General features: G+C 42.1%; 1 protein-coding gene across 12 annotated transcripts in view; it reads right to left on the reverse strand.

The window, feature by feature from the left end:
* Window positions 1-1,152: 1,152 nt before the first annotated feature.
* Window positions 1,153-14,083, reverse strand: part of LOC148840603 (amyloid beta precursor protein binding family B member 2-like) — a 140,678-nt gene continuing 127,747 nt past the window's right edge. For all 12 annotated transcript variants that reach the window (XM_088911179.1, XM_088911259.1, XM_088910728.1 and 9 more), the window contains 4 exons: window positions 13,310-13,390; window positions 9,518-9,633; window positions 6,827-7,006; window positions 1,153-4,583 (listed from right to left, as the gene is read on the reverse strand). In XM_088911179.1, the coding sequence (XP_088767305.1) occupies window positions 4,413-4,583; window positions 6,827-7,006; window positions 9,518-9,633; window positions 13,310-13,390 (548 nt within the window). In that variant the 3' untranslated portion in view covers window positions 1,153-4,412. The remainder of the gene's footprint in view (window positions 4,584-6,826; window positions 7,007-9,517; window positions 9,634-13,309; window positions 13,391-14,083) is intronic.

The following is a 14,083-nucleotide window of genomic DNA, read 5'->3' on the forward strand; positions in this document are numbered from 1 at the left end:
CAAGACATCTAGTTTGTCCAAGGCATTTTACTGTAGTAAGGTATTTATTAGATGGTATGTGAATTAAGGTACCATTAGCTATTAATTACAGAGGCCCGAAGGGTTTGTTTAATTAGACCAATGAAGGAACTGGAGCAAAAGCCAGACCAGTAGAGATACTCCTCATGAGTACATTTTGAGAGCCTGGTCTAAACGTGCTGTACCCAGTGTGCACTCCACTGTCCTCCACTCTCATGCCACAATATTCTCTAGTTCCTGTCCAGTCCTTTGTGCTCCAACACTGTCAGTTAGAAGACAATGAAACCAAAACTGTGTTGTATGTGAAAACAGTACATTGTACAGCATGGTTCAGCACTGAAACTGGAGTCTGTGCTGAAGGAAAGATGTGAATTTTTCAAACGTGGAGAAAAACACCAAGCACCACATCGCCAGAAACAAGAATGAAAAGCAGTACTTTTTTTTACACTGCATGACATTTAAGAGAGATTTGTAAGAGACGGCAACAGGCAAAAGTGCTCAGGCTGTCTTTTAAAATAATGAGCCCTTCAGCTCTCCAGTGTCACTGATGACAAATGCAGAAAAAGAAAACGAAGATTTTATTTTTTGGGAAGAGTCCAAAAAATTCCAAGAATATATGGTGTTACCACGGCAAAGTTGGAACCAGTTTGCGCTTGCGATCATGAGATTAATATCACTCTAGTATGTACAATATACATTTTGTTAATTTCATGCATTTGATCATATTAGAACAAACACATACTTTGTGTTCAAACTAACAATTTCAAGTGAACATTCTGTCATTTTTCTGTAAACCGTGTAAAATGTTTTTTGTTCTAATGCATGATCAAGTTCATGCAAGGAACTGCCCCAAAATAAAACCAATATTATCCTTATACAGTATATTATTATATTATCCGTTCATGATAATCACGATCACAAATACAAGTTGCTTGCCTGTAAAGGAAATATCACAGTTTTGAGTTCATTATTCCAATGCATCAGGTGTGTACTGTACATCCCAGAAAAAAAAAATGGGAAAAAACTCAGCAAAGTATCAAACTCAGCAACAGGATAAACAGCAAATACTGATGCTGCCCAATGACAACAAATACAATTTACATGAAGACAAAAAAATAACACCGCAGGCAGTGCTGTATTTTAATATGCAGTTTATTCTCACAACAGATTACATTTATATGGTGTAAAATTAGTGAACAGCAGAAGAAACCAACTTTTTTTTAACTGTAAATCAGCTGCATTACATCCTAGCAGGCTTGAGTATTTTATTTCGAGCACTTGAATGCTACTACTTAACCAAGAGCAACTTACGTCCAGACCCAAATATACAGAAGTGAAATGAGAACCATCTCCAGCCAGGCTGCAGGACTGCAACACGCTTGGTTTTGTGTGATATGCTTGCTAATCACAATGGCGTCTGATGTGTGACCTATTCAAAGGCGCGCGTCTCCCAACAGTTTCATGGCTTCACAGAATGAGGGCAGGTGTGGCTTGACTCCCCCCTCCCCCCCTTTTTTGCAGAACCACCCAGACATGCCGGTCAAAAGTGCCGTCAATATGACGGCAGCCATGTTGAAACGCCGGAAGGGACTTTCTGAAAGCTAACCCACCCCGGTAGTCAGAATTTAAAAAGCCACACACCCCTCAAATCTCCCCCCGCCTCCCTTAACCCTTCAGTAAAAACATATAGACCCCCCACACACCTCCACCACTGAAGAAGGTTTCACATCGCAGGTACGCTCCCCTACACTTGGGAGTCTTCAGGGCTGTAATGCACGTTATGTACACTCAATCTTTTAGTTACTGTACCCTGCAACGAACAGCACTAAACAGGAATTTTTGCTTGAGGAGAAATAAGTGTCCGCCTTCAACAGCAGGGGGTTCCCAGTCCCGCTCCTGGAGGACCGACTTGCCTCCGGGTTTTCGCCCCAGCCGAGCTCCGAGTTAAACAGCTAAACCTTCGAGTGACTTAATAACAGGATTAATCTAAAGCGTACCCAGCTCTTGGAAATGACCATTTAATTTCTTCCCTAAGCCTAAATCTAAACTTTCTTGAGTAGAAAAACAGAACTTGCCGATGTACCCACGGAGCAATTTGTTCCATTTAAATAAGGCAACAATTAAGTAATTAAGTTCGGTAGGGAATAAATAGTTGTAGGTGTCTGGGCCTGCAGGACCAGGATTGGGAACACCTGATCTAAACAAGGCAAAACAAGAAACAAAAAAGGTTCTATATCTATGGCACTTGTCTGAGAAATTACCTACTGTATATCCTCAGTGTGTGCAGAATTTTCACACTTGGAAGAACAAAAGGGCACACACCCGAGTTCCCTTTTCCCCACCGGCTGCAGCTAAGCTGCAGTCATCTGGGATCTGATGTGCGCGGTAATGATCCTTTATCTGCAAAACCGCTGGACTAGTACAGGCAGAACATTGATTTAGTGCTGACTACATTGTGAGAGAGAGAGAGATCAGACATTAAACGCAATACCTCCAAACATAATAAACTGGTATACTTCAATATAAAATAGAATAAATAAAATAAAAATATTTCTCTCAAGTCTTTTTTTTTTTAATGTTTTTAAATTGTCACGGGACATGCAAGGCAAAGTGACTTGGCTGTCTGCTTTGAGAATCGCTATATATACGTATAAAGAATGCATAGATAACGCTTGGTTAACTCTAGTCTTACTACAACTAATTGGCCTAACCACAGTAAATAAAATCATATTGACAAGTTTTCTCTTTTTTTTTATCTACAACACAGACATCTAAACATTACACTTTGGCCATGAGTGAGTAAAGTGTTGGACAAACATGTTTCAAGGCTTTTAAGTAGAAAAAAACCCAACAAAACCAGCTTAGAAACTGCGATATAGGTAAGCAAAACTCCTTTATACACACACCCTTTTCACATTGTTTCAACCTTTGAACTGGTTTTAAGAAAAAAAGGTTTCGTTTCCTTGCTGGTTCAACAGCTAACGTCAGGAAGAGTGCGAGCACTGTGATGAAGGGGTCTGAATGTTCAGATATGCACTGGAAATTCAAGTAATATTAACAAGGCGACGACAGTCCGCCGTCCAATCGAAATCGTGTCCTGATGGAGACGAACTTTCAACATCAGGCCTCTCGGAGACGTTGCGTGGAAGAGCTAAACGTGACAACAGCCCCTACCCCCTCCTCCCGAAAAAAACGAAGACACAGAGATACATTAGCAAGTGACGGGAAAGATCAGAGCACTGTGGAAACCCTCCAGAAAGTCAAATTCACAGACATATCAGAGCAACTAGAGGCAAAAAAAACACACATTCAAAGACATCACCCCCATCTCGACAGAGTTTTAAGAAACACTGACCAATCAACTGAAAACAGATGCTGTTTTAACAGTATATGTACAGCAATGGAACAAGTAAAGGTTTTCCTTTCTCACACCTGAAGAAGGTTCCAGAGCCGAAGCAGTCGTGTTTCTTTTCTTCTCTTTACAGCATGGAATAAACCTTTACTCGTTCCTTTGCAGCCTACATATGCTGACGCAGCTACCGACTTGAGCTTCTTCAGCATATAGACAGGCTAGGACTGGTTATTTTAAGCACTCAGACTTCTAGCGAATATCTCCATGGTTTTGCTTCTAGTTTTGTTCCAGCTGGTGCAAGAAATAAGTAACGCTCACAAGTTTCCTAGGCTCCACTTTACATGTTAGGAGACAGGCTCCACAGAGACAATGTCTACGAGCAGCAGGCAGGACAGATATTGAAGACCTAAAGGAAAGCAAATGTATCTCCAATTCATTCTCACCCTAACAGTTTCCAAAGTACTTTTTCTTCTGTTTTTCAAGGTGAAATGCGCAGGCGGAGAAAATTAAACGATATGAAAGGGAACGCTGATGTGGTGAGCAGCCAGAAATGAGCAGCAGCACCAGACTAAATTATCATTCTCAATCTACTGCAGTCTGGGTGACAGGCGGGGAAGAAAAGCTGTAGTAACAAAAGGCTTTTTCAGAAGGGCACCAGGGAAGACCATACGAGTGCTCCATACGAGTGTACCAAGTCCATTAAAGCCAACGTGAAAGAAATTAAAACATATATATTCAAAGACGGTTCACGTGTTTAAAAAAGGTGCTCGTTTGTCTGAACAGCGAAGCAAAAATAAAAATAAATCGTTAAAAGAAAAACCTTATCATGCACCTCTTCATATCACATTATGAAGGCTAGAATGTGGGAACATGCTTGCTGTACACATAGCAGGACAAAGCACTGGAGACATTAGAGCCGGCGGTGAAGGAGAAGGAATGCTGAATGTCAGCGTGTTCCGGTGGCTATGAAGTATCCTCACACACGCAGTGACTGTGCGTCAGGGTGGCCGTGAATTGCTTTTCCAGCTGCACATACACCAATTTATTGGGGCAGTTCCGCTACGGGCCTCTTCTGTTTCAAAGTGTCAATGAGGGACAGCACCCCTCGTTTCACGCTGGTTGTGACCCGCCGGGTCACAGAGTCTGATGGCGGGGTGGCCGAGCAGGCCTTCTGCGAGGGAGGCCTCGCCACTAAACACTTCTGGTACCGCAACTGCAAAGAAAGGAGGGAAAAAGACCGTGATAAACGTTTTCACTGGAGCACCAACAGAACAGGTGGGTCTCCTAGCAACAGACACAGAAGAAAGGCAGGCTACCGCCCAGGTAGAAGTGAGACCTTCTTCCAAAAAACTCATTGGGGAATGAATTCATTACACCTGCTTCCTAGAAACCGCTGCCTGGTTTTCTTTCAGACCTACACCTTCGGCTGCCCATCTGAATTCCCATCAATGAGCCCAAACTCACCCACTGTTATTGTTTTCTACACAAACTGAGGTTCAGATCTTCAAGGCAAGCACAAGTTATTGATCCTCACAGCTTCTGCTCACTGTTACCCCACACAGCCCCTTCTCTGTCCCAGCTGGCTGGGGGGGGGGGGGGGCAGTGAAAGCTAAAATGTGTGCCCACAGAGGAACGCCATACTCTCATGGCAGAAAACTCCAGTTCAGACCAGTCTCCGCACTAACTTGTGTTTAATCATGGTGTTGGGGCTGTAAGCCAAGAATCATGAGGTCAGCATGTTGGTACTGGAAAAAAAAAATGTTTTTATTCAGAGACAAGGGCTTGGCACAGACTGAAGGACATAATCAGCTGGAGTTTCTCCAGGTAAGAAACCGAAAGCTCCCCAGGCCCCGACAGGCCCACCTGCAGCATCTGAGGTGAGTTAGAGACAAATCCAGTCACCTTTATTTTCAGCGATAAAGGCGATACACTACTGCCATGAACATGGTCCTGCCAGTATGGGCCACTACTCAGAAATAAGTGAGAAACTCCAGAACACTCCACCGGTGATGAATGCTGCTGTCTTACCGCCCCTTCAGCCCCTGAATCTGTTCAGACTGGGTCAGCCATTGCATCTTGGACATAGTAAAATAACAGTTCAAAGCGCTCCTAGGCTTTCAGGTCTGGGTAGGGATCATACTATTGCATCGTCAGGAGCCCCAATGAAGACACATGGTAGTTCGAAAAAATATCGTTTTGTTTAAACAAGTCTTTCTTTGAGTTAACACTGTTGGCAATTCAATATTGGTTGTACCTAATTCTTTTTTTTTTAATTTAGAGAACAAAACCAAACCATTTTACGTTTAATCACTATTACTCAGCCTTACTTTTACAATACACTTTCGACTATACATCACAAGCAAAACTGGTCTATTCTCATTTGTTCTCTTAGTATTTTACAGTCATATAACTTTTAAACAAACTATATACATTCAAAATGAGGAAGATGTGTACTTTTATGAATATGAAGAGGGAGGAGACTGTATAAAAGTACCTTATTAAGTTTCAGTTATTTTGTATCTCAAGAAATTCAGACCTTAAAAGTTTAATGTACTTAATAGTTGTACCTATTTCATTATTAATTCAAGACTCAAAATGTTGGTCACGTTGACAATCAAGTGCGTAAAACAGCATTTTTAAAATCTACTTTTTCTATCAGCTCTAGGCCTTCTGGCTCATAAAACGGGCTGGTTTCAGTTACCAGTTGGCTAAAGTTATCCTTGTTAATGTTAGCTGTGGAACTGCATGGAGAGAAAAGGAGAACAGCCGGATGTAATCACAGAAAGCCCATTTCACATTCTCAAAAAACTACGGCCTTGTTAAACTAAACACTAAAACTGAAAAAGGTAATAACCTAAGCATTGGGACATATTCTCAGACGTACTATAATATTTAAACTGATGAATAATTCAAAGTGCAGAAGGGGCTGATGATCGATACGCAGAGAGATACTCATTTTCAGGAATCGCAGGCATGTTTAGTTCATCAGTGTAATAAAGATACAGCCTGCATTCTTGTTTTGTAGGGAATACAGCCCTCAGGGAGTAGTACTGAGAGCAGTTTACTCTGTTATTGTAATTAAAATGCTGGCAAAACAGACAGGGGCCAGACAATCTTGGACAATTACAGGTGATGACATCAGGCCTGCTTTTAATCAGACGTTAAATCTGGCTCTTTCACAAGGGAATGGTCATTGAAAGTTTAATGCATCTAGCTTTCAGACACCTATGGGAAAAAATCTTAAGCATGCACCCTGCTTTCCTGCAGTGCACTGCATTCTCAGAGCCTCTTCAGTGTCTGCAGTGAGTCTATAACCTTGACCCCCATGGAAACTGGCTCCAACTTTGTTCTAACGTTGTCCTCTCTTTTATGACTGTCTTTCTGATCCAGTGGCACCAAGACAGGCTGGCTTCTACTTCAACGAGGAAGGCGTGAGGGTCCTGCAAGGAAACTCACCATACAAGCTGCCTGTACAGCCTCCGATACGCTCCCAGCGTTGGGATCGCACCAGAACACGTGACACTCAAAGTGCTGGTTTCCCGAATCCATGATGAAGGCGAAGGTGTGCACGTCTTTCCCCACTCCCATGAAGGACAGGAAGCGAACACGGCACTCCACCAGCACCTCCTCCTCCTTCTGTCGGGGAAAAACGGCGACAACGACAACAACTTGAACCGGGAACAGAGTTCAGAGTTTCAGCTACAGCCTCTTTTAAAAACTGAGTCCGTGTGCGCACCGGGTGGCTTATCCCTGTGCAGCTGCCCGAGCTCTGCCAAGGGGAGGGTGGGGATCTTTTGGCTCTCAACAACACGGTAACATCCTGGGCACTCACTGGGGTACAGTACTCCTCTCTCCTCCACTTGGCACTGATCCTTTGGTATGATGCTGCCGTAAACGGACGTGTTAAAAGATGAACGGCTCAGAGGCAGGCCGGTGGGATGAGGCTGCCTGCACTTCCTGCTGTCCTGCGTGTGATCGTGGGCTTTGGCGTGTGAGCCGAGATGTAAAAAACTCAAGACGCAGCGAAATAATTGGCGACTCTTGTTTTAAAAATAACTATATCTCCAGGACTAAGTATAACTTATTTTCTACCAACAACAGGCTTTCAAGAGAAAGGGATAATACACTGTTGTATTACTCCTGAGAAGTAATTAGTTATGGTGATACACAGAATAAACAACAAACACTAATGCATTGCAGAAACTGGTTTTCAAGCATAGGCAACTAGTGTTAAAATATCATATTTCCTATTTTAGCTATGTTCTATGCATAATAACAACTTTCTGGTAAAAAAACAACCCCATGTTACAGTACTTTAATCTCAATATTGTACTTCAGTGTTGAAAATGAATCACTAGGGGGAGTGGTCGTGCAGTTTTCTGGAACAACCCTGGCGCTGATCAGCTTGTGCATTTTTCATAACTCCTGAGAAGCAGGAGACAGAGGAAACATCTTCAACCTGAGATGGGAGTGTATCTTTTCACTGAATACGATGGAAGACCACAGTGCTTCTTATGGTTTCAATTTCTGCCAGCGGAAAAAAAGGTACAGCTTGAATCATCACTACAGTAGCCTTCACAGAGGCAAGCTGGAGAAGTACACAAAGTGACGCTAGAAAAGCTAGAAATTGTTGAACTAAAAATGAAACTTTTGAGGCTGCAGAGCTGTTTGTCAAGAGTTACCAGTGTCCACACCTCCAATGGTACCGTGTCGCAAGAAACAACGCCACTGACAGATGAAACAGTATAACGTTTAATTCAGTACAAATGACAAAGACTGTTAGAGATGACAAAAAGGCAAGAAAGTCTGATACCATATCTCTTCATAGAGCTTAGAGTTCCAAAAAAATTCAAACAGGCATGAATATATTGAACATAGTCATATTTTGATTTATGTTTGTAAATCCATGTACAATTGAAAGTGTTTTTACCATACATGAAGAACCTTTGGAGTTTGTCTGATATTTTTGGTGGGGTCCAGGAAACTGCTGAATTTTTAGAAATTTGCTGGCGATCATTATGGAGGTTCACAATTGCGTTGAATTTAAGCCAGCCTTTTGATTTATATTAAGAGTGGGATGGACCGCCCTGCATTATAAACCAAGAAGCACTGTGAAAAACAGCTGCAGTAATGTTGTGAACATTGCCACAGAACAAACTAACATGATTGGAGGGGAACAGGTCATTGGCCCATTGCAAATTTGTAGCTCTCCTTGAGGAAGTGGAAGCCACATTTGATCAATTAGTTCTGCACACTGAGTGCGATTTATGATTAAGAGTAAATGCCTCATACAACTTTTTTCACTTCGTTGGGAAATTGCCACCATTTGCAAAAAAACACAAGTTCAGAAATGAGGAAGTTTCCAAAAGAAGCTGGAGGATTTAAGTTTTCTTTGTGATCTGAGTTTTTTGACTGACCTTCCCCAACATCCGAATTACCAGTTGCAAGGCAGCAGATTAAAGGGAGCAAGCAGAAACTTTTAAAGAGTCAGCTGTTACATATGGATCAGACCCACTTCCCAGTTTGTGCTGAGTGAGTTACTCAACTTTTAGAGAGCACATCCAAGGTGCTGCTTCCCAGATATTAGAGAGTGGGTGCTGAAATTCACCTCTGTGTTTGGGATCACATACATTTGAGGAAGCAAAATCTTGACACTGAACAATCTGAAAAGCTCTTCCAACACATGTGGATTGGATGTATTAAACTTTACATAGATACCCAGTCTTTGGTGTTCAAACTAGACTAACTGCAAGTATTCCTTAAAGATTTGAAAAACGCTTTTTCCTTTCAATATTTTTACTTTACAAAATGTTTTGCACTTCATGCTCCTAGTGTTTCTGAAAAGAAATTCAGTAAACAAGTTTTAGTGATGTATGTTGCCCCCAGGGACATTAAAGTTGCTCATCCTTGGTTATTAACAAACACACGTGGCAACACCCAACACTGATGTGCATTATGGAGAATTAAAACCCAGAACATCTCAGTTAAAGCTGGACTACCGTGCAGAAAAAGAGATATTTGATTATGCCTCGTTTACCTATAAAAACTTTCCTTGACATCTTTATTACCTTGTCAAAACCAAATGACAGCCTCAGACAAAGCAATCAAACTTCCTACTACAGCGTGGCTCCTGTGCCTTCAACTTACTTTTTCTTTGATGACTGTGACTGTGGCATCAGCGACGTTCATGATAACTGGCATCCAATCCTCTTTGCCACAGGAGGCCATGAGGCTGTCGATGGCTCCATTTAGGATATCCATACCTGGGAAAGGCACACGTTACAGACATGGAGAATCAGTCTGGAGCCGGCCTTTAACTCTTTATTTTGATATGTTTATCCTGTTTTCCACTCACTTTTAATTACATCACACACATTTTTCACAGTGGGGAAAAAAGGGTACAGATTTCCTTATGTAGTTCCTGAAAGGCAGACGCTTCTTCAGGAAATTATTTTGCACCTGGCTGAACTCATACAGGCAGGTAAAACAAAGGTAAAAGGGTTGACAGAGGTGCAGGGGTCTATCTCAGCAGCTCAACTAAAGGCTGTAAAACTGTCGAGACTTTGAACTGACAGAACCAGATCATTTTTTATGTTAATCTGAGCCGCCATGAAAACGTCGTGTTGAAAAAAGGATGCTGCTGCTGTATCTCCTGTTTCACAACACAGGTTTGTCGGGATAAAAACAACAGGCACTGTAAATCTGGCAGCAAACAGCTTCTTTAAGGACAACTTTGCTGCTCATCAAAATCCCCTTTTCTTAAAACAGCTCAGAATGTTTCCACTTATAATTCATATCACCGGTAAAACAAAGATTTAACCGGAAGACTTGAAATTCTCCGGTCATAGTTCAAGTTAAGACCATAACCCACTTATTTAAAAAAAAAAACACTATTTTTAAATAAAAATAGCAACAGTGTTATTTAAAAGCAAACCGCTATTTAAAAAAACACTACGGTAAGGTACTGTACGATGAAAGAAAACATTCTCCACCTTCAGTCTAATAGGATAAAAAAGCACTTTAAAAGCAAGTGACGGAGCTTGTATCTCTATACTGTATATCACCATGTGTTGTTAAATAGCATGCCTGTCATTTTTCACTCCAAGAGCCCTATGAGCTACTTCTAGACATCTTCCATAATCCCATGAATCCCCTCCTGCTGGGTACAGCCTGTCAGACATCACTCACAGCGGACAGAGAAACTCTCTTGTCCAAACCTTGACATGACTGAGATGTCTCTCCAGCTCCACACAACGGCATCAAACAGCAGCCTCTGGAATGCTTTGAAAATGACTCGTATGTTTGCCAACTCACCAGATTTTTTGTTTTCCTTTACCGGAAAGCAATAACAGATATTTTCCAACAATGTCCAGGGACGAAACTATGTATACAAGAACCCCAAAGTTCTCTTTATTGTTCTCAACACAAAGAAACTCTTTGACAAACGTGGGAACTCTTTTAAGGACGGGTCTTTTCACACACCCAGAGGCCAAGTTAGTGTGGAGGTCACTGAGGGTTTTGAAAAAAGACAGCAGGGATTTCCACAGGTCTGGAGTGCGAGAAACAAGCGCGCACAGTGCCAAACAGCCGCATGCTTTAGAACTGTGAAAGCGTTTCAGACACCATTTAAATTCGGTAAATCCTCAAAAATCACACCACTGCAGCCCGGGAGCTGATCGGAACCAACAGCCTGAGAATTACAGCTTTCCAAGTGTCGCCACTGCACGCATTATCCAGTCTTTCATTCCTGGGCATGAAAACGAGATTTTTAGGAAAAGCCTAAATCTGTGACATCTAGCCTTGCAGTAAATCTGAAGCTGGACGGATTTTCAAAGGAATAAAGAAGTGATTTAACAAAAATAAAATAAAAAAACTCTTTACAATATTCAGCCTACATATATAAGATACGTGTACCCTTGTATCCAGTTGTTTCTGTACACTTGTTAGCAACAGTACACAAAACAGTATCCCAGTTTCATATGGGTTTGCCCCATTAAAAGTGTTTGAATTCCAGTAGGTGTCTGCATCCTGCTTAGATCTTCAGTGGACGAACACACTAACAAGACCATCCAAAGACACAGCGAAGCTCGTTTCCCCACTTGTGAGGGAGCCTCCCTGGGGCAGCAGTGGCTGAGCCAGCAGCTGGAAGGAGCTGAGGTGAGGGAAACTGAGGCTTTCTGAACTGGTTAGACTCAGAGCAACCTCCCCCTCCACCAGGGATGGGGGCAGTGGGGTGGATTAAGTAGAGAGCAGGGGAGTGGTTTCTCTGGACAATAAACAGTTCAAAACCACGTCGGAGGTCCCGAGTTTGATCGGGCTTATACTTAAAGAGCTAAGGGCATTAAACGGCTGTTCTGTGCGTAACAGTGTTTGAGTCAATAACCTCATGCTACAATATACAAAACCATTAAAGATATCATATCTTTAAAATCTGCCAGTCCAAGCCACTTTTATTTAGAGAGCTTAGTGCTTCTTAGATATGAAAAAGAAACACCAAATGAGAGTACAGGCTGCTTACTTGCTTTAATATCCTTTGATAGTTTAGGAAACTCGTTCCTTCTGGACTCCTGGAGTGCCATTTTGAATGATTCCGAAATCTGCACGAGTCTGTCCCAGCCTCAATAAATTTGCCCAGCCTCTTTGATCTGTTCATGACACCAACCTAGATCTGACATACCAACTCACAAATGATTCACATAGCCGATACAAAGCCCTCCAGGCAAATATATCTGCTCAATAAAGCAAAAAGCAGCGATGGCGGTGTGCCGTACTGCAAACATAATTAGATGACCTGTCATAAGGATTACTTTTCTGAAAAGCAATTCTGCAGCAAAGTTATAATTCAACAGACAGCCCATTATGGTACAGAAAGCTTTGAGAATGCTTAATATTAACCTCTGCTTTTGCTGAAAGGAAAGGCAGCTTTGCATCAGTCATATTAATTGCAATGGCAAAGTGATGTGTGGCGTCAAGGTCTGGGATATGAGCTGAACAGCTCCACAGTGCCACTCCACAGTGCAGGTGGGTTTGGCAGAGACAGGCACATTCAGAAATCACTTGAAACTGGGCTCCAGAAGCCAGTGCTTTGCTGGAGAGGTAAAGAATGTTAAAACACATTAAGGAGCTCATAAGTACACACCTGTTCTTAATGTGTTTCACTGAGACCACAGGGCCTTTAATTTGGAGCTTTTGTCACTGCTGTAAAGGTATTCGCCAATTATATCACGAGAGACTTCCGTTTCACACAAGGGACAAAGACGGGAGGGGGAAGATGGAGAAGGAACCATCGTTTCAACTTCATCAGAACTTCCACTACTTAATTTAACTGAAAAAAATCGTCACTAGAAGCTATTATTGAAGCATTTCTTATTCCCCAGCTTAGCCTAGTTCTCCTGATTTGAACAAAGAGCCACTTGCTGTTTATAGCTACTGACTGAATTCTGCAACTTGTTGCCTCCAGATATTCTAATTGCAAAGAAAACAAGACGTAAAGACTTTAGCAACACCGTGACTGGGACCAACAACAGATTATGTCGTCCTCAATAAAAACCCCTTAAAGTTTAAAATCCTCTGCCTCCTTAAAATACATCGTCACTCCGTCTTTCTAGCACCGGATGTATTACATACTGTATTAAGAAAATCTGACTGAAGCAGTATATACCACAGCCTTCACCCAAATAAGAAAACCAACAAACATCAAATCACAAAACAAAAGGCGTAAATAATCCTCAACAGTTTGACGGATATGGAATTCATGAATGCCCATTTCCATCAGACTTTTACACCTGCATTTCCACCTCTCGGTAAAATTCCTCGCTTGGCGAACCAGCACTTTTTTTTATAAGCGAAACTTGTATTTTTGAAACAGATGCGGACAAACAGAAGGCAGACGGATTGAAGGAACAGCGGACAGACGGACATGGACAAAGTCTTCCCTACCTATTGGCCTGGCAACGGGCATCATTCCCAGGTACATCACGTGGAATTTCTGCACCAGCTCGGTCTTTGGCGTAGGGAAATCTGAGGACAGAGAAGGAGATCAATTGCACGTGCAGTGAAGGAGAATCTGTCGGATGCGAGATTAGATCTGTGTGTAGTGCAGTGGATTTTCTGCAGTAGAGACAGAGATCCACTGGGGATGAAGGAAGAGAGAATCCGTCAGACAGGGTGGGATCAGATCTGTGTATCGAGCAGGAGATTGCTGCTGGACGGAAAGAGATGAGCACGTGTTTTACTACCACACATGGTTTAGCTCCAGGGAAAATTGCAGGAGGGAAAAAAGTCAATGCAATTCCAATTGGCAAAAGACCAGCGTACTATAAGTCAATTGAGCTGCGAGACTTATTTCCAACAACACTGTTGATCTCAGTAAGAAATATACCCAATGTCTGGAACTGCAGCTATCAACGTTCATTAATCGGTTTCAGATTAGGTCAGGGGACTGAAATTACTTAGCGATTTGGAACACTCTAATGCACAAGGTCCTCCTCTCATGAATCAAACCAACAAAATGAGAACCCTTCCAGTAAATCAACCACAAATTCTGTATTCTTGTGCAGTTAAAGAACGCGAATTTACCGGTACACTGCTCAGAGAACCTGTCGACATTTTATCTTTTGTTCATCTCTTTTAACTTGCTGGTTCAGATTACTTTGAAGGTGGTAACTGTCAATCAGTGATGGCTGATCCCCCACAGAAGGAATGTAATTATCG

Source organism: Atractosteus spatula, chromosome 1, assembly GCF_055471065.1.
Source record: "Atractosteus spatula isolate fAtrSpa1 chromosome 1, fAtrSpa1.hap1, whole genome shotgun sequence".
Taxonomy (NCBI): Eukaryota; Metazoa; Chordata; class Actinopteri; order Semionotiformes; family Lepisosteidae; genus Atractosteus; species Atractosteus spatula.